Source organism: Pyrgilauda ruficollis, unplaced genomic scaffold (genome assembly GCF_017590135.1).
Source record: "Pyrgilauda ruficollis isolate IOZ18807 unplaced genomic scaffold, ASM1759013v1 scaffold47, whole genome shotgun sequence".
NCBI classification, from domain to species: Eukaryota; Metazoa; Chordata; class Aves; order Passeriformes; family Passeridae; genus Pyrgilauda; species Pyrgilauda ruficollis.
This window is the reverse complement of record NW_024526266.1, coordinates 5,173,289-5,195,387: the sequence shown is the minus strand read 5'-3', so window position 1 is coordinate 5,195,387 and position 22,099 is coordinate 5,173,289. Positions and strand designations below refer to the sequence as shown.

At 48.0% G+C, this 22,099-nt stretch overlaps 1 protein-coding gene across 8 annotated transcripts in view; it reads right to left on the bottom strand.

Annotated features, from left to right (window-relative positions):
• Window positions 1–22,099, bottom strand: part of PACS2 (phosphofurin acidic cluster sorting protein 2) — a 76,669-nt gene that overhangs the window by 47,068 nt on the left and 7,502 nt on the right. For all 8 annotated transcript variants that reach the window (XM_041478952.1, XM_041478953.1, XM_041478954.1 and 5 more), the window contains exon 2: window positions 2,644–2,731. In XM_041478952.1, the coding sequence (XP_041334886.1) occupies window positions 2,644–2,731 (88 nt within the window). The remainder of the gene's footprint in view (window positions 1–2,643; window positions 2,732–22,099) is intronic.

Sequence of the window (22,099 nt, the reverse complement as noted above, 5' to 3'; positions counted from 1 at the left end):
TCGTCTCCTGGGTCTGGAGGCTGCAGCATCATGCTTAAATCTCCTGCGTTAGTCATGACAGACTGGGCTTTTCTTTTTGTGCACACAACCCTCCCTGGGGAAAATGGGGACTTTAACCTGTTTAAACAATTGCCAGTAGCTAGGAATATTAAAGAAAAAAATCACTAAGCAACTTAGTGGAATCTGGAGATTCAATGTATCACAGGGCAATTCCAAACCAACCCTGTGTGTGGACTGCCTTATGCTAACAGAGTTACCAGGCTATTTACTGTGTGAGCATTTCATTTCAGGGAATGTTTAAAGGAAAACTAGCAGGAAAACATGACAGACTGCTGCCTAGCAAACCCTTCTGCATTGTTCAAACACAGTGGCAAGTTTCAGAGGTCTCTGGCTCAACGTTCTGCTGAGGCTGCAGATCTGGCTCTGTCCAGACGGGCTGATCTCCCAGAAGCACAGAACTGTAGCTCTCAAAAAAGCAGCATCTGGGAAATCAGAGACAGACTGGGGGGGCGTAAACACATCCAAGCTACATCCAGGGGGAAATGTGGTCTGCCCCATCGGTCTCAGAGAGCATCAGGAGATGAGACAGCAGCAGAACCTCGTCTACATCCCCTCCTCCCCAAAGGCACAGCTCAGGCAGCCCCAGCAAAGGCTGTGATCTGCAGCGGTGCCTCAGCCCTGCACAGCTCCAGCTCCTCTCTGGGAACACCGGGATGCCTGAGCTCCAGCAGATCTGCCAGCACACGACAGAGCAGAGCCTGGCACCCAGGGGCTGCCCCCAGGACAAGCAGCACATGTGCAAGTGAAGCACAGCCAGCCTGGCCGCTGGCAACAGCAGCAGCTGCTCCATTTGTGCAAAGCTCCTAATGGCAGCAATCTTGCTTTACTGGTTACGCAACCAAAATCTAACGAAAGACCAAATATAGTTGCTTTTAAAAGACCGCAGCAGATAAACAGAGCAACGGCTCGGGAAATACAGCTGACAACTCTTTGAACATCTCTTCTCTGGAGGCTGCAAGGAAACATGGGAGACGCAGGTAAGATGCTCTCATTAGGTCTGAATTCAATCACCCCCTCTGGAAGGGCTCTGGTGTCTGACAACTCACATGCAAGTCCCCACACAACAGCAGCCATTTGACAGAGACCATGTATTTGATGATCCAGTACCACCAGCCTCAAACAACAGCCATGTCAGAAACCTGAGTGCTGGCAAATAAAGCATCCCTGGAAAAGCCTGTTAGCATCAGCAACATAACCTGCAAGCTCTGAAGGGATTTTTAATAGCAGGGCCTGGTGTGGAGAGGACTGCTCAGGTTCCAGTGTCGGAACCCTGCAGCAATGCAGACCACAACACATACACAAAATGGGACCTGAAATTCCCACGTGTTAAAATTCCCTTTGGATCTGTGGGTTTGGGGCAAGTTTTCACCTAGAGAAAGTGTGAGCAGTAGTAATCTGGACAGGAAAAGAAGGTCTTGCTCTAATAAAAGCTTCTGAATTCTTCAAGCCAAGTCTGGCACTCTCTGGGCATAGATCAGTCTCTGACAAGCCTCAGGTGCTTACAGTGATGCATTCATCATCGAGGAGTACAAACATATGGAAAGTTTTCAGACTTGATAAGCAGTATCTGACAGCCTGGAAACCCACAGCAGTGCTTCTTCCGAGGTTCCATAATCCAGGTGTGTGAAGCAATTCCCTGCCTTTCTGCTCTCTGCTGTGGGTGCACAAACCCCCTCCAACTTAGAGGGGCGCATTTTTATCCCAGCTGGACCACTCAGAGATGAGAGATGCCAATTAAATCCTCAGCTATGTGGTTTTCCTTCCTGATTTTACCTTCCAAACTAGAATTTGTGTGCTTTGACACAACCAGAGCTCTCTGCAGGGGTTTGCCTAGCTCCTCATTTGAAAAGCAGCAGCTTTTCAGCCCAGTTAATGTTCTACTTACAGGTCTGCTAGGCTTTTCCTGGTTAAGCACTTTAGGGTTCGCAGTGATGCAAGCACGTGAGCCCAGCCGATGCTGTGACGCACGGTGGAACCGAGCTCCCTTCCTTCCCCCCTCCAGGCAGAGTGACCTACATGGAGGGACCTAATTAAATGGCACAAACATCTGCTGTGAAGTGGGTTATTTACCTAGGATGACAGCTGTATTTTAGGAAAAGCAATTAGTCTGTACAGGCACCCTGCAAACCCGCTGACAAGCTTGGCTACAGACTCGATAGCAGAGCTGCCCAGCAGCAGAGGAAGGCCCAGACTCCCCCAAACTGAGACCCAGTTACCAAGATATTCAGCCCCAGACTGGTAAATAGAGATGTGGGCTTGGATTTAGTGCCAGCTCAGGAAGAAAAGGGGACATGTGATCTGTGAAGAGCATTTTTACATGCAGATAAGCTTATGCGGAGCCATCGGTGAACAATATTCTTCGCTTACAACAGTGAAATGAGTTTGGAATGTGGGAGAAGGGTAAGAAAAGAGACTACACAGATCCAGAACACCCTGATGGACTTGGGAAAAAGTCTGTGGATGCAACGTGGAAGTTGAAGAAGTTGAAGTCTGTGGATCCTTACGTGGGGGTAAAGCTCAGTTTGGGCACCTGCCAGTGTTCTTAGTCAAACAACACAATTCGTAGAACTGGGCAGTAATTACCTGCATTTTGACAGCAATGACCCCGGAAATAAGCTCCTTATCCAATTCCTTTAAGACTACCAGTTTCTTTAACGTCAAGCTGCACAACCTGCAAACGGGAACAGAAGAGAAACAGTTACAATCATGTCTGAAAAAGGAAAAGCTCTGATCAGCTTTCATATGCAGAAGTATCCCAGCTTGAGGGAGAACAGGTTCCAGACACAAGCCCCATGCTGATACAGACAAAGACAGCAGAAATATATGAGGCTTTCTTGGCTTCTCAAGACTGAACTTCTCCAACCTTCCATAAATACAAGGAGGTGGACAGGAGGTGCATGTGCCTCTGATACAGATCCATGGCCACACGAGAGCCCCAGACAGCACTGGCCTCCACTGACCACAGCCTGGAAACCCTTGCTTTGAGTCAGACCAAAAGCTTCAGGGTCAGAGGAATTAAATTCCAGCAATATGAAAGCATAGGGTCAATCTAATTTTAAACTTGTCTACAAGGCTTTCTTAGATTGTTGGCTTTTTCAGTTTCAGACTCCTGGCTCCCAAAGATCTCGCTCCCACCTCTTCTTGTCAACCCACACATTCTTCTCCTCACCCCCAAACAAAAGTGCTAGCAAGTGGCTCAGGCAAGGGCGGGGAGAAAAAAAGGAAAGAGAAAGGAGAGGACTGGAGTGGTGCCCTCTGGCCCTGCTGTTCACATGCCACACATATGCAAGTAAATCACATTCTTCACCCAGGCAATTCTACATTGTTCTGGTTAAAGCTGTTTGCACTTCTGCCTCCCAGCACAGGGAGCTTGGGAGCAGATGGAATTCGGCCTCTGCAGCTGAGTTCAGGCTCTGGGTAACAGGAACATTGGTGCTGTCACAGTTTCACAGAAGTTACCACCAGCTGGGGGAATTCAGAAGGCATGCCCATAAACAAACTTCAGGCAAAGATAAACCTGAAGCCAAGACAGCTCAGTCTGAGGCTAGCAGAGGCCAGAGAAAGTTGCTGGGCAGGCTGCAGTGACTAGACATCATCTGTCACGCTGGCCAGGAGCCAGCACTGCCTTTGTGTCAGGTCCTTACTCCATGGCATGGGCATCTCTGGCCTCTGGCATGGAATGCTAGCAGGCATCAGCATTACTCTTCTCAAACCCACTGCCAAGCTCTTTCTCCCAGATCAAGTGTAACATCAGGGCCCTTCATGGAGGGGTGAAGTCCAGCAGTAATGGGAATGAAAGAGGAGCTGATGCTGGATTTTGGCACAAGTGCCACTGACTGAAGCCTGCACTTGAGCTACAGTATTTCACACTGGTGCAAGGTGCCTGACAATGCAGCACTGCAAGGCTGACTTGCACCTCCACCACTTTTTCCACCGATTTGCTGCAATGCCTGAGGGTAGACAGGATCAGCCTGGGTGCAAAACAGCAGCAGAGATGCAGCTAAAGGCTCTTCCCAACAGGAGTTGGGGCAGGTGTTGAAGCAAGTACTGCTGGTCTCATCCTGAAGCACCCGTGCCTCTGCCTGAGCTCTGGTCTCTGACACAGGGCCAGCAGCAGGGAAGAGCCAGGCTTATGGTCTGCACTCCAGCACCTCCCCAAACATGTCCCTGCCAGCCTCTTCTCCCCAGCTCATGCCATCTGCTCTCCCTCTTCATTTGCAAAGCTCTTGTTCCTGCTAAAACCCCCAAAAGCCAAGAGAAACAGAGGACTACAAGCTGTCTCCTTTGCAGAGCTTTGCATCACAAGACAGCACAACCAGAGATGCTGCAGAAGTTACAAAGAGGTAGAAAAACCAGGACTGCCTGGGCCTCTGTCCCCTCCTGTCCCTCTGTGTGCACTGGGAGTCAGGTGAAGCAGCATCTCTCAACCTGGAGAACAGGAGAGGGTGCTGGCTTTTCTTCTGCATCCCAAATGAAACAGCAGGCACAGACAGCCACACGTGGGCCAGGATCAGGAGGAAGGAGGCTGTGAAGCTGTTTGTTTTCTTTGTAACGCTGTAGCTGGAGGACAATTGTGCTCAGCTTGCCAAAAGCCACAGAGCTCGGGCCAGTCAGGTGCTGAGAGCAGAGGTAGGACAACACACTGGCATTGTCTCAGCTGACAGGCAAGGAACAAAGGCCTTTTCTCTCCAGCCCCGAGCCCGAGGATGGAAAAGGTACGGGAAGAAACAATGGTGTTCTCAGCACACAGAGCAGAGCACAAGGAGGGCGTTCTGTTCTCCGCTGGGCATTCCTTCAATTCATCATTTATGAGCTTTGATCAAACCCTGTGGAGCACTTGCTGCTTGGGGAAAAAAAAATTAAAAAATTAAAAGCCTCCTTTACAGTGATCAGAAAAACAAAAGCAGTTTAAAAAGACATGGGACACATCTGCTTTCTTCATCCCCCATTGCTGGGCTGCTGGTACTAAAAGGCACTTCACACAAAAAACAATGGAATGTTTATCCTCTCCATCGGCGGGGGGCAGGGTGTGTGGGGGATGGATAAAAATCAGTTTTAATCCTATCAAATCATTCTTACCCTCAACACACGCTTTCAGTCTAAGTTGGCAGCTTACAAATCAAAGCAATCTTCAGAACATGTGGCAGAAAGCGGCCATACCTTACTCAAATCACAAGGAAAAGGCACATGCCAAGTGTGTCCCTGCCACCAGCATGAGGATCCCGAACTACTCACAGGTACAGCAAGGATCTGTGAGCCAGAACTGCCTCTGATAACAGTGCACTTATCTTTCACCAAGGTTTTACTGTACTCCCAGCAAGCCTCAGGGGTCAAACAGGGCTCAGCCCCACAAGCCGCTTCTATCAACAAGCCTGTTAGGTTAAACACTGGTATGTCAAACAGAACAGACACGGCTGGAGCTGGAAAGACATGGAGAAAGAACAAGGCTACATTTGGAAGCATCTGATACATATAGATATGATCCCTGTGAACATAGAGAAAATAACCTAGCACACACAAGGGGAACTGAGGAAGCCTCAGGTCCGGAGCTGAAAGAACCTGAAGTATTTTGAAAGCCTGGGACTGCAATTCAGGAGGTGCAGAGAAATCCTGTCTTTGCATGTTTCAGCAGTGACCTACAGTTGCTCAAGGAGAGTTCAGCTAGCAAAAGCACTAAGTTAGCTGAAGCAGACTTAAATAAGGACAATGGGAATCTGAGAGCCAGTATTTCCACCGTTTATTAAAGGTTCATAGTTGATCTCCCTGGCAGGAGCTCAGCTGGGTCCCAAACAGCAGCAGGAGCCTCTGTCTCCTCTGGCCACAGACGTGCCCCCACAGCAAGCAGGCACAAGGTACTTGCCTGGTCCTCTTCTCAGGTCAACAAATCATGAAACAGCTTAATGCTACAATAAAACTCTGTATTTTTACATCACTGCTGCAAGAACGGAATTTTGAGGAGAAACCTCAACCTGACCCAAGGATTTCAATTCACCTTGCTAATGCAAGTTGTGCTAAGTAGCTTCATCACAAGCCCTTTACGTAAGGAGGCAGCTCTCTGCAAAGAACGTAATATTTTGGTAACTGAGATGCAGCACACGTGTCCAGAACAACCAAATAAAGTGTCACATTCTTTACTCACTGGATGTTTTGCTTTTGCATCCCTCTGAGTAGGAAGATCAGGAAAATAAACCCCCTCCAAGAAAAAGTCTGCCTTGCTGAATTAAATGTCTGTTTCTCCACAGGGAGCACAGTAATTGCACTGAGACCTCGTTCAAGCAGAGACAGTCGAATCAACAGGAAGGAAAAATTAAAAATTAAAGACCTGCATTTTAATTAAACCCCACAGAAGTAGAGAATAATAACAGGATGCATCCACAGTTATAGGGGACTCCAAGTACAAGATGGGAGCTGGGGCAGGAAGACTGTACTACACAGACACCCTTTGTCCAGGTTAAGAGCTGTGAAGAACTGTTCCTAGAGAAAGTGTTTCATGCCAGGAGCACCTTCCTCTGAGGTCTGAAAACCTCAATCAGCCGATGGCTATAAGGAAGGAATTGGTTTCCGTTTGGCCACTGGACAGTTTCACCTCATCCAAGTTATTTCAGCATTTCAGGAGAGCAAGCAGCCTCCTAGCCCGGTGCTTTCAACGTCCATGCTGAATGTTTTGCTTCAAGCTGACACTTTACACCCATATCAGTCCCAAATAAACCAGGAGCCACTGGAAGGAGAACTGGAGGGAGATACCCACCTACACACGCTTGCCCAGACAAACAGAGCCATTCTGCACATAGCTATGGAGGTGTCTGTGCAGGAGGGGCCTGAGCCAAGAGCCCTGCCCAGCATTTTGGGGAGACAGCTGCTTCAGGAAGGTATGGATGTCCGCAGCACACCAAGAGCCAGCTGCATCAGCAGCTTCTCAGGAAGAAAAAAACAGCATAGGGACAAACCTGTTGCTGCACTTACATGCCAAAGGCAGGGCTCTGTATTGGCCTAGGAGCTAGCTAGGGGAGAAAGCAGGGCAGGAGTACTGTCCTCTGATGTCACTGACACATCAGGTTTGGGCTCTGGTCAAGGGCAGCAGCAGGAGCCTCAGGAAGATGATTCCTCACTTTCCAAAGCTTAATGAGACAACTCCCTCAATGTGATCTAATCCTGGTCCCATTGCCAGGGAAACTCCCAGGCAAGGTGAAATCAAAAGAGGAGGCAGAGGTCAGGCACCCCAGCTTCTGACATGACAGAAGCATAACCTGAGTAACCTGCAAAGAAACCTAATAGTCCTTCTTTCACATTTCCCACTAAGCTGACCTTTAATCAGCTGTTCTGGCTATAGATCCATTTGAGTAAGGTTTAAGCAGCCAGGAAACAATTGCAGAGCCAGTATTTTCATTGTTCTTGTTCTCAAGGATCTTGAAATCCTCTTCCCAGCATTCATACAGAGAATTAAGCTCTTAAGATTCTAGACTAAGATCTATAAAAATGCTGGAGTAAGCAGGTCTTGTTCAGCCAGGTAGGAGGATGGCAGCTTATTTCACACAACAGGTTCTACCCAGGACCTCACAAGGACACACATGTACAGCCAGACACTATCCTTTTATAGCTGAAATACCGTCCTGCTCACTTCAAATAAATTATGCCTACTCCAAACTGAGCAAGCAAAAGGGGGTGGGTGTGTTAAAATTCTGCAGATGTGCAGAATATTTACAAGATCCTAGAACTCCACATGGGCACATTTGCTACTTGAAGTTAATATGACCAAGTAGTAAAGCACATCTGAGCTTACATACTCTAATCCAATATAACAATTGGAAAATGCTGAGAGATGTCTTCCTTCAGCAGGTCAAGACATTGCTGGCTGGCTCTAGGGGACTCAGCAAGGGCACAAAGAGATCAGGGTACCTGCAAGCCAAATAACCCAGACTCAAAAAGCAGAGTTTACATATTCCACTGGCGCTTCTCACTTCGTGTTTCAGTAATCTGGGAAGGAAAGGGCACTGCTGAGACACAGCACTGCTTGTGAGACACACAGGCGTTAAAGCCAAACCTCCACAGCTCCACACACTCTTCAGGGAGCCAAGCAGAATTTCTTGTGGCAGTTGTGTCACACACAACTGTTCTGACTACCTGGCCAAGACATGACGTGTTCCAAGTCACACCTGCAGGAAATCAGCCTGACACCAACTGCTCAGAGCTATGTGCTCTGATCTGTGCTACTGAGAAACAGCAGCTTTCTCTCCCTTTAGGAAATCATCTCAGCAAGAGCAGGGGGTAGATCTTCACACATACAGGGGTAGCTCTTCACACATCTGTTGGCCTCAGCCGGGTCTCAGTTCCCACTCACATTGTTATACCTTGGTTTCTTACTCTTCAACTTGATGATTTCAAATCCCTTTATAGGGTGACTTAAAGGAAGAAAAAAACCCAACCACTGACAAAACAGGGATTAAGTCTGTTTCTCAGACAGGCTACGGAATATAAAGGAGTCAGTCAAACTCACATACATGCTCACACCATGCTGCCTGCAAAGCCAGGCATGGGCACAAATGTAGTTAAATACATCTCTCCTGGTTTGCCTCTTCCAAACCCAGCATCTAGAACAGGACTGCACAGCATCCTGATACCAAAGTGAGCATCAGTCAAAGTGCCTGTGGTACTGGTGAATTAGGTTTGATCAATGTTTTCAAAGTTTTGAGGCAGTAGGAAGATGCTTTATTAGCTTTAAAGGATAAAGTCAGCAAGTAATGAAAAGCTGATTCACGGTTAAGGCTCCTTTGACAGACATCAGGATGACATTTTCTATATTACAAATGACACTAACACATTTGGTATTTATTATATTAATTCAGTAGTAGCTGGAGCAGCCAGAGGCACCAACAAGGAAGGAGATGGAGGCAGACCAGGCACAGCCACATCCATCAGACCAAAGGCTTGCAGCAGCTATGGGTCTCACAAGCTTGCAGGAGACACCCATGGACTGCAGCAGAGTCCAGAAACGCCAATCTCCCATTTGAGCACCTACTGAGCTCTGCCAAAACACCACTGTCGGGGAGGAGGAGCCTTTAGGATGTGGGCTGGACAAGCCATTTCTGTAGCTAGGGCTTCACTTCTCAGCTAGTCGGCAACAAAGCAAAGACACAACTCACAAAGTTTACGTGAGCCAGCCAGGCTGGAGGGCAGCTCCCACCGCACACCTCACACATTGGCAAAGAAACAGATACACAAATGAGCAAATGAATCACGCCCTAGACCGAAAGGAGACTCAAAAAAACAAATCAGGGGGTGGGGAATGAAGAGGAGAGACCCTGGCAGCCGGAATAAACCCAGCAGCCCTCCACTCCCTGGCTCACACTTGCGTGCCTCCCTTACACAACCTGCCCCAGCCAGCAGTGCCTGTCACACAGCAGGCTGACCACCGGGACTGCCTATTCCAGGCATACTACAGAGCACTCCCTGCCTGCCCCCTGCCCTTCCCACCTGTCCCTGAGCCCTCCAGGACTAGCAGGAGCCACACGAAGTCACCAGCAGCTGAGAAGGACCAGTGGAGCTAAAGGCTTCCTGATGTGTCCAGGGCACCTCGGGGCGTGGAGCAGCACATCTGCCTGGGTTTGCTGCAGTAGCACATCTGCCCCGTTTTGCTGCAGCAGCAGCACATCTGCCTGGGTTTGCTGCTGCAGCAGCAGCACATCTGCCCCAGCCTGCAGCAGCCGTAGCACATCTGCCCCGTTTTGCTGCAGCAGCATCCCCCTCCCAAGCTGCCAGTGCTGCAGCGCTGCAAGAACAAAGCCAGCACCCAGCGTTCCAGCACACACCCAAGGGACTCCTCCCTGTGGCAGCCAGTGCTGTTAGAGGCACCGTCAGATGAAAGGGTTAAAGTAAGTGCCTCAAGGCACAGGTTTTCTCCAGCACCTGCCTTGCCCGGATAACCCTCACTCTCCTCCCCGAGCCCAGCATCCCCAAACACAGCAGAGCTGGAACATCTCCACAGCAACTGGGGCTGTCACAGCCGCACGTCACCGACTTCTCCGCAGCCGTGCGACAGAGAGGCTCCTCCGACAGACGGCTTGTGGCTGCTCGATCCCCCCGGAGCCGCCTGAGGGAGGGCAAAGCCTCCCTGAGTGCTGCGGCAAGAAGGCCGCTCTCCGAACAGCCACGGCCCAGCAGCTCCCCTCCGCAGGCCGGCAGCGGCTGCAGCGCCGGCCGATTCAGAGGGAAGCCCTGCATCAGCCAGTCTGCTTTAGTATTTAGTATTTTCCTCTTGACAGCAGGAAGCACAGGTCTCCAAGTACTCTACTTTCAAAATGCCTGGTGTCATTCTGCTTTTTGTTCCCAATGCTGAGCAGCCCACAGCAAGGGCCCGCTGCGCTCTGCACACTCCTGTTCCCCACCTGGTACCCTGGGGAGACAGCACACCCCCAGTCACTGTCCCCAGGGCCTACAAATCCTTCGGGAAAAAGGACTCTGCCTCAAACATTCTGATCTTCCCCTTTGTCTGTAAATCAGCCACCAAGAGGAGAAAGCTCCAAGAGGAGCCTGGACTTCAGGCTCATGTCAGAAAAGCTTGTAAAGAAGGCTCAGTTCTGCTTGGATTACCCGTCACTGTGCTCTCTTCAGCAGAAGAAAGTAGAAGCCTCCAGCTAGGATAGGAAAAAACATATGGCTTCTTGGTGTAGCCAAAGTTGAACTTGCTCTCGGGGCATGAACAGTGTGCCATCTCTCTGCCTGATTTCTCTCTACTTCGAACAGCTCCCACAGCATCACCTGACACAGAGGCGAGCTGAACAACCTGTCACCCCAGAGACCAGACTGGCTCACACCATGGGTCACATCAAATTACTTCTCACTCAGCCATCCAAGAACAATTCCAAGCTCACTAGCAAGTCAGGCACATGGCCCTCCCACTCAAAGCCAAGATCCTGATATCATGTAATGTCATGTAATTCTTAAGACTTGGTGCTTCTTTCAAAGACAGCCACATTACACTGTTTCAAATAAACAGACTGTCTGAAAACTGGTGTAGGAGTTTTTTAAAATGAATTTTGGGGATGGGTTTTATGGTTGGTTTTGAACTTGATTTTTCCTTTGCTGACCCATCTGGACCCAAGGCAGCAAAGCCAGGGCAGGTGGACCATTCCTAACCACTTTCTGTAACCTTGATTTAAACCAGCTGTATCAAGTACCAGTGAAGAGGCTTTTGTTTGTGAACTTTGCCTTGTGGCTCAACATAGACAAGCTGGGAGAGCCACACAGCCATAATTTAGACCCCAAAATGCTGTTTGCTTCTTTACTGAGAACTCAGTGTCCTGTAAGAATAAAGGCAGGGCAGCTAGCAGCAGTGAAAACCATTGTGAACTTTGATGGTACGTTTGGTATTAGCCAGCACAGCAATCAAATATGCAAAGCATGTTGCTGGCAGGCTTGCTTTCAGGCTAGGAGAACACTTCACAGACCCCAATGTCATTCCCACTGCAGCAAGGCTGTCCAAGCCTGCCATTCTGGCCTTCTTCCAGACAGGCATGTGCAGCCAGCCACCCCAACACCTCTCAGAGCCAATGGTCTGCACTATTCCTTCAATTGCCCCATGTTTAATGCTGCCTCCCTTCTCCCCTGACTCCAGAGATTAATGGTCTGACAATCAAAGAAGAATCAAAATTAGTTACCAAAGTTTGAAACTTGTTTTGCACAATTCCCATTGTGCCTAAAATACAGGAGAACTATTCAGCACCTCAAAATATGATTTCTCTCCAGCGTGCAAAAATACAGAACCAACAACTTGAACTACAGGGAAGGAGGCAGGAGAACTGAAACTCTAAACCCCAATGTATTCAACAGCAGGTCAAGAAGGAAGGTTAGGAGAAACACCAGCTCCACAAAGAGCAATTTCTAAAATTGCTACAGCTGTGCCAAACACCCTGTGCAATGCTCACAGCCCCTCAGCTGTGCACTCTGACCTCTGAGCCCCACGGCTCTGCCTCACCTGTGCACAGGTGCTGTCACCGTGGGACTGCAACACTGGCAACCCATTTGTTCTCCGGCCACAGCTCAAACGGTTGTTCCCAAATCAAACACATAAAAACAGTTAGAAAATAAAGGTGGTTCTTTCCCAGAAACGTTTATTTGAACAGTGCTGGTTTTTACATGGCAATGACACACAGCCGACAAAGCAGCCTCCATCAGCACTAAATATAATTCACAAAGAGCTCTAAATCCTGCCACTAAAGCTGGGGCATTCAGCATTAAACTTGCTGGAAACACTGATGAACAGCCCTCAAACTGGAACAAAACATTGAGGGTAGAGCAGCTGAAAGGTACTGTCCCTTGCAGATTTGTCTCCCCAGCAAGGAAGGGGTAAACTGAGAGGGGCTTTCCAATATTAACAGTGGTCAAAAAAGGTCTGAAAATGACAAAGCATTCAGCACTCCTTGCAAGGAAATGCCTCTGATGGAAGCTACATTGTGCTCCAGCACATTTCCCTTGCATTTTTTCCATCAAATATTCTGGGCAGCACTTGCTCATCTGCACACTGCTCAGAAGAGCACAGATAAGCTGGGAAGGAAATCACCAGAGAACAGAAATAAGGGATCTAGCGAGAGTCTAAAAGCCAAACAGCTGAACACATTACCCCAGCTGCTGCAAGAGATGGCTGAAGTGAAACTATCAGCACTGCTGCCAGGCATGGAACTTCAGCAGTAACCAGAAGCAGGATTTTAACTTCCAAAACCAGCTGAACTGGACTGAAAAGGCTCACAGAGGGTGCAGTGCCCAGCCTGCTGCCAAGCACAACACGAGCTCTCCAAATACAGCCCTGAAAACTGCAGAACCCACCAAAAGTGCACAAATGAACAGAAACTGGGATCTCTTGTAGGATTTAGAGCTGACCCATGGGGGTGACCTTACACTGCAGCAGCAACAGATTTTGTACTGGCAAAGACTGCAAGAAACACCCTTTCCCATGCCCTGAGAGGGGAGGCACCTGCAACACCAGGCCAACCTTGTGGCCTGGGGGACAGCCAGGACATGCACTCCAGCTGGTTTGCAAATAGTTCTCATTTTCAGACCACCTCTGATCCCCTCTCAGTAAGAGCAGTTTCATTTAGGGAAAATCCCAGTCTCCAGGTGATCTCAAAATGTCTCTCAACAAAACCTGAAAAATGCCTTCCCCCACAGTACGTCTCTTTACATCTAAATATACCCTGTGCGCTCTAGTTTAAAGAATCACTACTGAAAAAGAAAGTACTTGTTTGGAAATAACTCAGAACAAGGTTTTCTGTTTGTTTTCTTCTCTGTAGAAACCCCTCATGACTGAGATTTCTCTGCGTTTCTCATGAAAAAGGGAGAAAACCTGGCAACTCAGACTTTGTTTACACTCTTTTCTGAAAGCTAACATCACCTTCAAGTTTATCAGGGAAAGAAGCAACCAACATTTTTACTAAAGAAGTACAGAATAATCCCAGTGCCAAACACTTGCAGTGGCAGGCAGAATACAGTGGTTTGCTCCAGAAAAACATTTGCATTTCCTTAATACTCTAAATGTCTTCAGCAGCCATGGGAAGTTGAGCTGGCAAGCAGAGATTCAATATTATTTAGAGATTACAGTTCTTCAGCACTATTGCTGGTGATATTTCATTCCTGAAAGCAATAAGGGAGCAGCAAAGCAAACCAAGTGCCTGAACTTGCTAGTTCAATCTGCCAAGAATATTTATTAAAACATCAGTGTGACCTGTGTAAGCCAGCAAAACAGTGGGCATTGAAAGACACAGGGTGCTCCAAGATGCTCAGAACTTGTTCCAGACTCCTGTAGGATTTTTTAAATGTTGAATACAAGCAATAAAACAAAAAGCAATTTATAACAATCTTAATCCATTCAGTCCCCAGAACCTTTCATCAGGTCTGTGAGTTCTCACTGAAACTGGATTTATCAAGATAAACTGTAGATGCTCTACAAAATAAGCAGGCTGAGGTAAATGAGGCATGAACAAGCTGAGTTTGAATGAGAGGCTGCTCTTCTCCAGCAGGATATTAAGGTTCACTGCAGGGAGAGATTACCAAGCAGCCTATTCAGGAAAGAGACAGCTACTCCATTTGTGAACAAGATCACACCATCAGATCTTTCATGGAGACCAAACTCCACAGCCAGAGCAGTCCCAGCCCCTTGACAACCTTCTCCTCTAATGCCTTTGCTGATGCAATCAGCTAATGCTAACATGACAGTGATGCTAAGAGCAAGGAATAGATATCAGCATCATTCTGTGGTCAGTGCTCGTGGATGAGGCATGGCACATCTAGAACTAGGCACACTTACTCAGGCTGTCAGACAGCATTTCCATCACAGAAACAGCTGAGGATCATCAGTGGGGACGAGACAAGGCCAAGTACCACAACATCAGGATGGGATTTATCCTTGATTTTATGCTGTCCTCACTCAGAGGACCACTCCACATCTGATTTTCACCATGTAATCAATACAGGTAATACCAAGCACATCAACCTTTGCATCAGGATCTATGGCTAATCATACAACAGAAATGTATTTACGTGCATTATATGTTTCCAGCATAACTCTGGTGAGCCCAGCCTCTCTAGAGCACCAGTGCAGATCTTCTACCACTGCCAGGGTGTTTGTTTTGAGCCTTCATTTCCATCCCTGTGAAGCAGAGGTCTACTCTCAGCAAGTACCTTGAAACTGGCTGAAGGGAAACACTGGAACTGAAGCAGTAGTAGTGGTATGACCTTTCACTAAGACACGGTGTGTTATGTGTATCATTTGTTAAGTAATCACACATAAATGTTCATCTAATTACAAATTACCAAGCCATTCTGTTTCCACAGCTGAATCAGAAGAACACTGCAGACACAGATGGCTCCCCATGACTGATCCTCAGTGGGGCCCTCTGTTTGCAGATGTACCACCTCAAACTCGGATTAGCTTCCACTCAGAGCAGGTCCTCTTGGAGAGCTGATGGAGAGCGAATTCACACACAGGAGAAAAGCCCAAGGTTACTCATGCAATAGCCTGGAAAATGTGGTGATAATTTTGGAACCAAGATAGGCCCAGGAGACTTAGCAGGAGCAGCAGCAGTCTGCTGGCAGAGGACAGAGAACAGAGGAAAAAAAGCTAGAGGAGCCTCAATTCACTGTTCAAGAGTCAGGAACTGCAGGAAACAAGACAAAATGTTGAATTTCCAGATATTAGAGAATTGTTTACATTAAACTACAGTGAATTCTGCCACTAAACTGATTCAAGCCTTCTGAGCTGTCCTAGATACTGATAAATCCTTTACTTTATTGATAAACAGATGTTGGATCTTGGTCTGTTTGAGATTCAGGCAGTCCCACACAAATCCTGGCAGCACTGGGCCATTGTGACTGTAACAGGATACTGCGTGCCTGCAGTCCCACTCCCTGGGCTTTGTCACACTCCAAGAAAAGCAAGGAATCACAAAAGCATCTGATGGATCCAAAGAGGGAAAGAGAGCTGCAAAAATTCTCCATTCAATGGGACAGCAAAGGAAAGCTGCAGCATGTAGCGTTTTTCTAACTTTTGTCTTTTATCATACCCCAGCTGTCATATGATTTCCACAATACAGTGTGGGGAGAGCAAAAGAAAACTCAGCTACATCCCCTTTTCTCAGGGACACATCTAACCTATTTCCCCAGCATAGATCTCCCCTGCTCCAGATACTTTCTATCTGCACTCAAAAGTAGCAAGTGGTCAATACATTCTCAGAGCTTGGTAAAAATCAAAGTCAAGTGTTTTCAACAAAATCCTTTTTGTTACTGCACCCTGATAGCCACTGAAGCTGCCAATCTGGTCAGAGAGATGCTTTAACGATGAAGTATCATTTTAAAAATGTATTTGCAGCTGTGCATATTTCACTTCAATCACTCAATTGTGAATTATACCTCAGCAAGCCCTTGAAGAAAAGAGGTGGGCTGTCAGGGCGAAGGGGGAGAGAAAAGAAAGGAATTCCTACCAAACAAAAGAGCTCCAAGAAACTGATACAATTTTGCTGGAAGCTATTCCCACCCACTCAACATTTTTTTCTGTATACAGACATACCAGAATCCCAACAAGGGGCATTTTTCCCAGCTAAAATACAAACCGTCAGCAAATCTGAGCACCGCCAGAGTGAAATACGACAACCTGGTGGATGCAAATCAAAGCACAGTGAAATAACCTCAGAGTTGTGTAAACCCAAGAGCCAAGAGGCACCTTTGAGAGCTCACCGTGGTGGCAGCCTCACCTGCCCAGGGCCCAGCACCCTGCCAGGCAAAGCGAGAGTCCTGTTTGCTCTCCTGACAAGAGCTGTTTACATAAGACAGGAGTACACAAAATACAAAGCACCTTTCCAGTCCTCCTCAGAACGCTTGTGAAGAACAGTACAACTTCGCTGATGCTCATCAGGCAGGTTTGCTGTCCGTTCTGCTCTGCTTTTGGGACTGAAAGCCACAGCAGGGGCCAGTGGCAGTGCTGAGAGAGGCCAGGGCAGAAGGACATACCACGGAACACTGGAGGTAGCACGTGGTAGAGACCTTGGTGGAGTCGGGCTAAACCTACCCAAAACCCAGCTCCAGACCAGATCCTCTGCTCCAGCACCTGGGTGCAACTGTTTTCTTAATCCAGAGATCCCCTGGATCCCAAGTGCTGTGCAAAGGTGGAAACACCAGCAATCAGGCGACTGGAACTGCAGGAGAGCAATGGTACCTAAGCAGGCAAAGCCAGGCAAGGCAGATGTGTGGTCCAAATGCATCAGCATGAGTGAGGAGAGCTGGGCACTTTGCTCTCCACACATGCACAGCAAGGGGCCAGCAGCAGAAAGCTGGACTTGAATGCAATTGCAGCAGGAACACAAACAGCCACTCAGACATTTAGGAACATCCTGGAACAAGGAAACAATTGAATGAACAATAAAAGCTTATTACAAATGTTTTTTTTTTAAAGACACCCAGCAGGACCTGCCATTTAGGTGTCAGAAATCAGGAGCATGCTGACTGAAGGCTGAACTGAGAAAATCCAGCTCTGAAATCCCTTCTCCCTGGAAAAAGCTCCATGTGTTTGCTTGAACTAATCACTATCCAGGCTTCCGATCCTCAGGCACATCCCCCGGGGCCAAGGGTAAGGGGCCACCAAAGTTTTGTCTTAGTGAGCAGCTTTACACTTGAGCTACTGAATGCTACATGCTGGGAGGAAAAAAATCCTCTGATTTGCTTTGGTATCTGCCAGTGGCTGTCTCAAATCCTCACTGGGACTGAACATGAACAGGCAAAGCTTATCCAAGTACCTGGAGACACTCTATTTGTGAAGCAAGGGCAAAGTCTACACTAATGGTCTTCAGCTCTATTAAGCAAAATAAAGCAGAATCATGGCAGAAAGAAGATACTGATCCCCCCAGCCTGAAAGAAATCGGAGCACCTTGAATTCTGGCACACTCTCAGGCACAGCATAGGGAAAAGGTAGAAGAGCAAATAAAAGGGAGTTCAGCCCCTAACAAGCCACTAGCAACATGAAATATATATGATCCAGTTCTTGCAGTTCTCAGCTTTCCTTGCAAATCCTTCATTTTGAGGCAGTGGGTGCAACTTGATCGGGAAAGCAGCATATCATCTTTCTACCACCAAGAAAGAACGCAGATATATTTTCATTAAAGAGGTCGTTTTGGAGGGATCCTTTTGATGCTGAAAACTGTCCATCTGAGACAAAGAGACCACAGGGGAAAGGCTGCAGGACAGCCCCCAGAAACTCAGAGCAAACCCTGCAAACTGTAAACCAGCAGGCAGATGGAAGAGCGGAAATGGGAGGAGGGCAGGATTAGAAGTGTTATAGATTTATGATAAGTGATGCTCTAACAATAGCTTTCTTTTAAGAAGGAAGCTCTTCCTGCTGTAGTTAATCTAGTTAGCCTGCCCATACTTTCATGCACTGGGGAAGGACTGCACACAGGACAGGCAACTCCTCAAGTCAAGTAAAACCACCCACTTCAAAGCTCATGAAATACCTACTCAGTAACATGGGCCACAGCAGAGGGGAAAGAGAGAGGTGCTCCCCTCAGCAGCTGTCAGGGGCTGCTCTGGGGACCTGTTCCAGCAGTTACATGGGCTACATGTGCAAGGAAGGTCTTTTTCAGCCATGTTTTCCATTTTCATAATTTCTCCCCACCCTGAAAGGTCATGCAGATGAAAACATCAATTTAACTAATGCCAGATGGAAGACAAGTTAAGCCATATGAATCTTTGCTGATTATATAATTACCTTCATTTCTTGCAGAAACATGGAAATGCTTACAGTCGCTGGCAGATTATTTTGTACATAAACAAACATTTCTAGGCTGTTTGTACTTTAAAGAAATTAAGTCCACATGGTTTTGACCAACTGCTCCATTACCACGTGGCACATGTATGAAAAGAAACAAGCCTGAATTCGAAACGACACCAGGAGGTTGCAGACACCCATCTTCCCCAATAAATAATACTTTTTTAATGGGCTCATCAACTCACAGTTATAGATTTACTGGATAGAAACTTAAGATGATTTACTGGACAGAAACTTAAGATGATTTGCACTCAGTGTTAAACAGACCAAAATTATTTTCTGCAGACCTCAAGGTCATTTAATTTACCTCTAATGAGCCCCAACACATCAGCGAGGAAAAGAGCACTGAAACGTTCAGGCTCATTTGCTCCTGAGCCAGAGCAGTGTGGCAATGGGCAGTGTCAACAACAAACACACCAAACCCCAGAACAGGTGACTTAGGCAAAATCTACCGGGAAACTTCACGTGTACAGGGAAGGACAGCACTGAGAAAACACCACAGATGCAGTTCTGTGAGCCTGACTAGAAAGCCACAAGCAATTAAAGACCTAGATCGGCACAGATGCCGATTTCTGAACGGAGCCGGTTGTATTTGTAGGTGTCCCATTGGAAGCCAGGAGCGCATGTTTAAATTTGCATAAGAATCGGTGTGAAAGATTCAGTTACATCCCCAGCAATCTCCAGTGGCTTTGGTTACACTGTCAGATACTCAAGTTAGAAAGTGTCTATTTGACAATCTCACCGCAAAGAGCCCAGCTCCCAAAGCCCTCTTCCCACCAGGGCCAAAACCAGAGCCCCTCCACTCCAACCATCTCTTCAGCCCTGACAGCAGCAGCCCCGAGCTGGAGAACACAAACAAGCCTTCGGACCACCCAGAGTTTATAGCACAGAGCTACAACACCAGCCTCTAAACTAGGGGCTGTATTTCTCCTCCCACAGCCATTCAAAGTCATTTCCTTGGCCCGAAGAGAAACTGCACCAAATTAGAAAGGTGGTGCAGTGCTAGGTTAAGGGAGTTACTGGCTCCATGCTCATCTGCAGACTGTACCTGCACAACCATTTGGACCATCATATAAGGCACAGCAGAGAACTGATCCAACTGAGCACAGCCCACCTCCTCACCTCTGTCCCCAGGGAACCTCCACCCTGATGATCCTTTACCATGTGAACTCTCAAATGCTTGCACTGGCACAAGACAGAAGGTGCTGGCAAGCAGCAGCCCAAGTGGGTAGCTTACAAAAAGCCACCAGACACACCAGCTTCGGAGGAGCAGGTAAAAGCCACCTCTAAGCTTCACCTGGATGGTGTCAGGACAGTACAACAGCTCTGTACACACCCGAGAGAGCTCCTCAGGGAGCAAACTGCTGGAGCCTTGCTGTACCTGGCAGAAGAGGTAAATGCTTGTGTCCTACACCCCCAAACACACACTGCCTAGATGGAACAGTAGGAAGACAGCCCTGATGCTGGGAGACAGGGACCACAACTGCTCTGCTAGGAACAGCAAGGATCTGTCTCTGTTACACACCTCCACAGTCACACGGCTGAGGCAGCAGTGAAATCAGGACATGCACAACAAGCTGAAGTGAACACTGCACACACAAGATCTGGGAAGTCTGCAGGACTGCACGGAGATTAGACACCCATTTTCAGCACAGCCCCTCCAGAAGCAATCAAATTGAGTTCCAGCACAGCCTTCAGCTGAAGTGTGCAATCCCTGAAGAAACTCAAGACTGAGTGACCTCAAACGATCCTGCTATATTTGTAAAATCGTGTGAGATGTCTCCAACAACCTTATGACTTTCATAGGAGCTACACCACCAGACCAGCTCCCTAAAAGAGAAAGAAATCTGTTTCTCCAGCGTAGAAAGTAGGGTTGCTTTCTGAAGACCTAGGCCCACAATCCCAAAGCCAAATGCATCCAAAGAGAGCGCCACATCTCCAGCTGGTCCAACAGAACCTTGCGAGCTGTTCACTGACATTTCAAGTTGGTGCAAAGCTCCCCAGAGTCTCACTTCTGTGATTTCAGGATGTGCTGCAGAACTGCTAAGCGGGCAGCAAACTCTCTGCAGTAGAAAGAAGCCCGTGCTCCTCCAAGGCTGGCACTCAGCAGCTGCCAGGACAGCTAGGAAACACAGTGGTGCACCAGCTGGAAAAGTCACGTACTAAATGGAAAGGAAGGCTGTGAATGGCCTCAGACATCCTAATGGTGAAGCCATACATAAATTAATAGGAGACCACACTGCTGTGTGAAAGGGCACCTTGTCCACCTCACTGTGTGTTCCCACTTCTGATCTAAGACACCTGCTCATGGTTTTATTGTTTGAGGGTTTTTTGCAGGTGGGCTGAGCACTGCAAATTGCTTCTCATTCTCAAAGCAGCAGAATGTCCGTGCAGGTCCCTCTGACAGAACATCCTGGTAAACAGCTGCAAGAAAGAGAACTGCACAGGCACGAAAACCCTGCATAAGCTCTTTCATGACAAGTCACTGCCAAGCTACAATCTCATTGCTTTAATGAGAGCACCCAGCAGAGCAGCGTGCTGGAAGGCACAGACACCATCATTCCCGCACCAACCATGTGTCCCAGCCCCGCAGCTGTTCCCTCTGCCGCGTGCTCCCACACAGGACAAGCCTAGCTGGCCACAGGAGCGTGCCACCAGCCTGCCACCACAGCACGGGACAGCACAGCTGGGGCTCTCAGCAGAGCATTCCCGGTGCCACCCAGCGCAGTGGGAGCCAGGACACGGCAGACGTGATCCCGTGGATCTCTGCCTGGCTCTCAGAAGCTGGGGCGTGTCCGCATTAACCACGCTCCCAGGGCAGGCTGTCCTCTCAGCAGAAAGGGGATACAGACTTATATGGACTATATATAGATAAGGCTTCCTAAGAATCTCCCCATGGGGGTTATTCTCTGCTCTATATCTAGATCTGGCCTAGCGCCTGTTGGGAAACGCGTACCAGACAGGCGCATGTGCAAGCTGCAGCTCGTTTCAGCCATCAATGAGAGCCCTGCACCAGAAAGTCCGAAACACAGGCCAGAGCCACGTTATGAGCTCCACGGTTTTCCCATGTCTCCATTCACAGCCTTCCACGTGTCCCCTGCAGAGGTAAAGATGCCTTTAGCAATTCCTCTCCTGCACATGATGTTTATTTACCAGCAGTGAGGAGCACCTCCAAGCCCTTGCACAGCAATGGCTTTGTGGAAAAATAAAAAGAGCAGGAAAAGATTTTGAACAACTGAGCTCAACAGAGCAAAGGGATCTGATGAAAGCAGACAGTGTCTTTTTCAGATTTTAAATAGCAAAATAAAGTGCTTTGTTGAGCAGTGAACATGTTTCACCCTGCACACACAGGCATACCCTTCATGCCTTGCTCCTTCACAGCCTCCCACCTTCAAACCTCCACTTCTCCCCAGCAATACACACTTTAAAAAAAAATTTTAAAAGATCACCCTGGATCACCAGGTTTGTTCCCTTTTTTTCCTTTTTAGATCAAAACCAACTACCTTCCTGAGGTCCAGAAGGACCTGCAAGCTATGTAGGTTTTGGTTAAACACCACCATTCCCCCTTGACTATTGCCTTTCACTTTCCTTCTGCAGGCTCCAGAGCACCTGACTGCCAAAAAAGCAAACAAGCAGGAGAGGGGAACGGGTTTATCATTACACCAAACTAGAGCCCGGGGAGGGAGGTCCCACACGTTAGAGCACTGCGGGAAAAGTGGCTAAGCTGCCATCTCC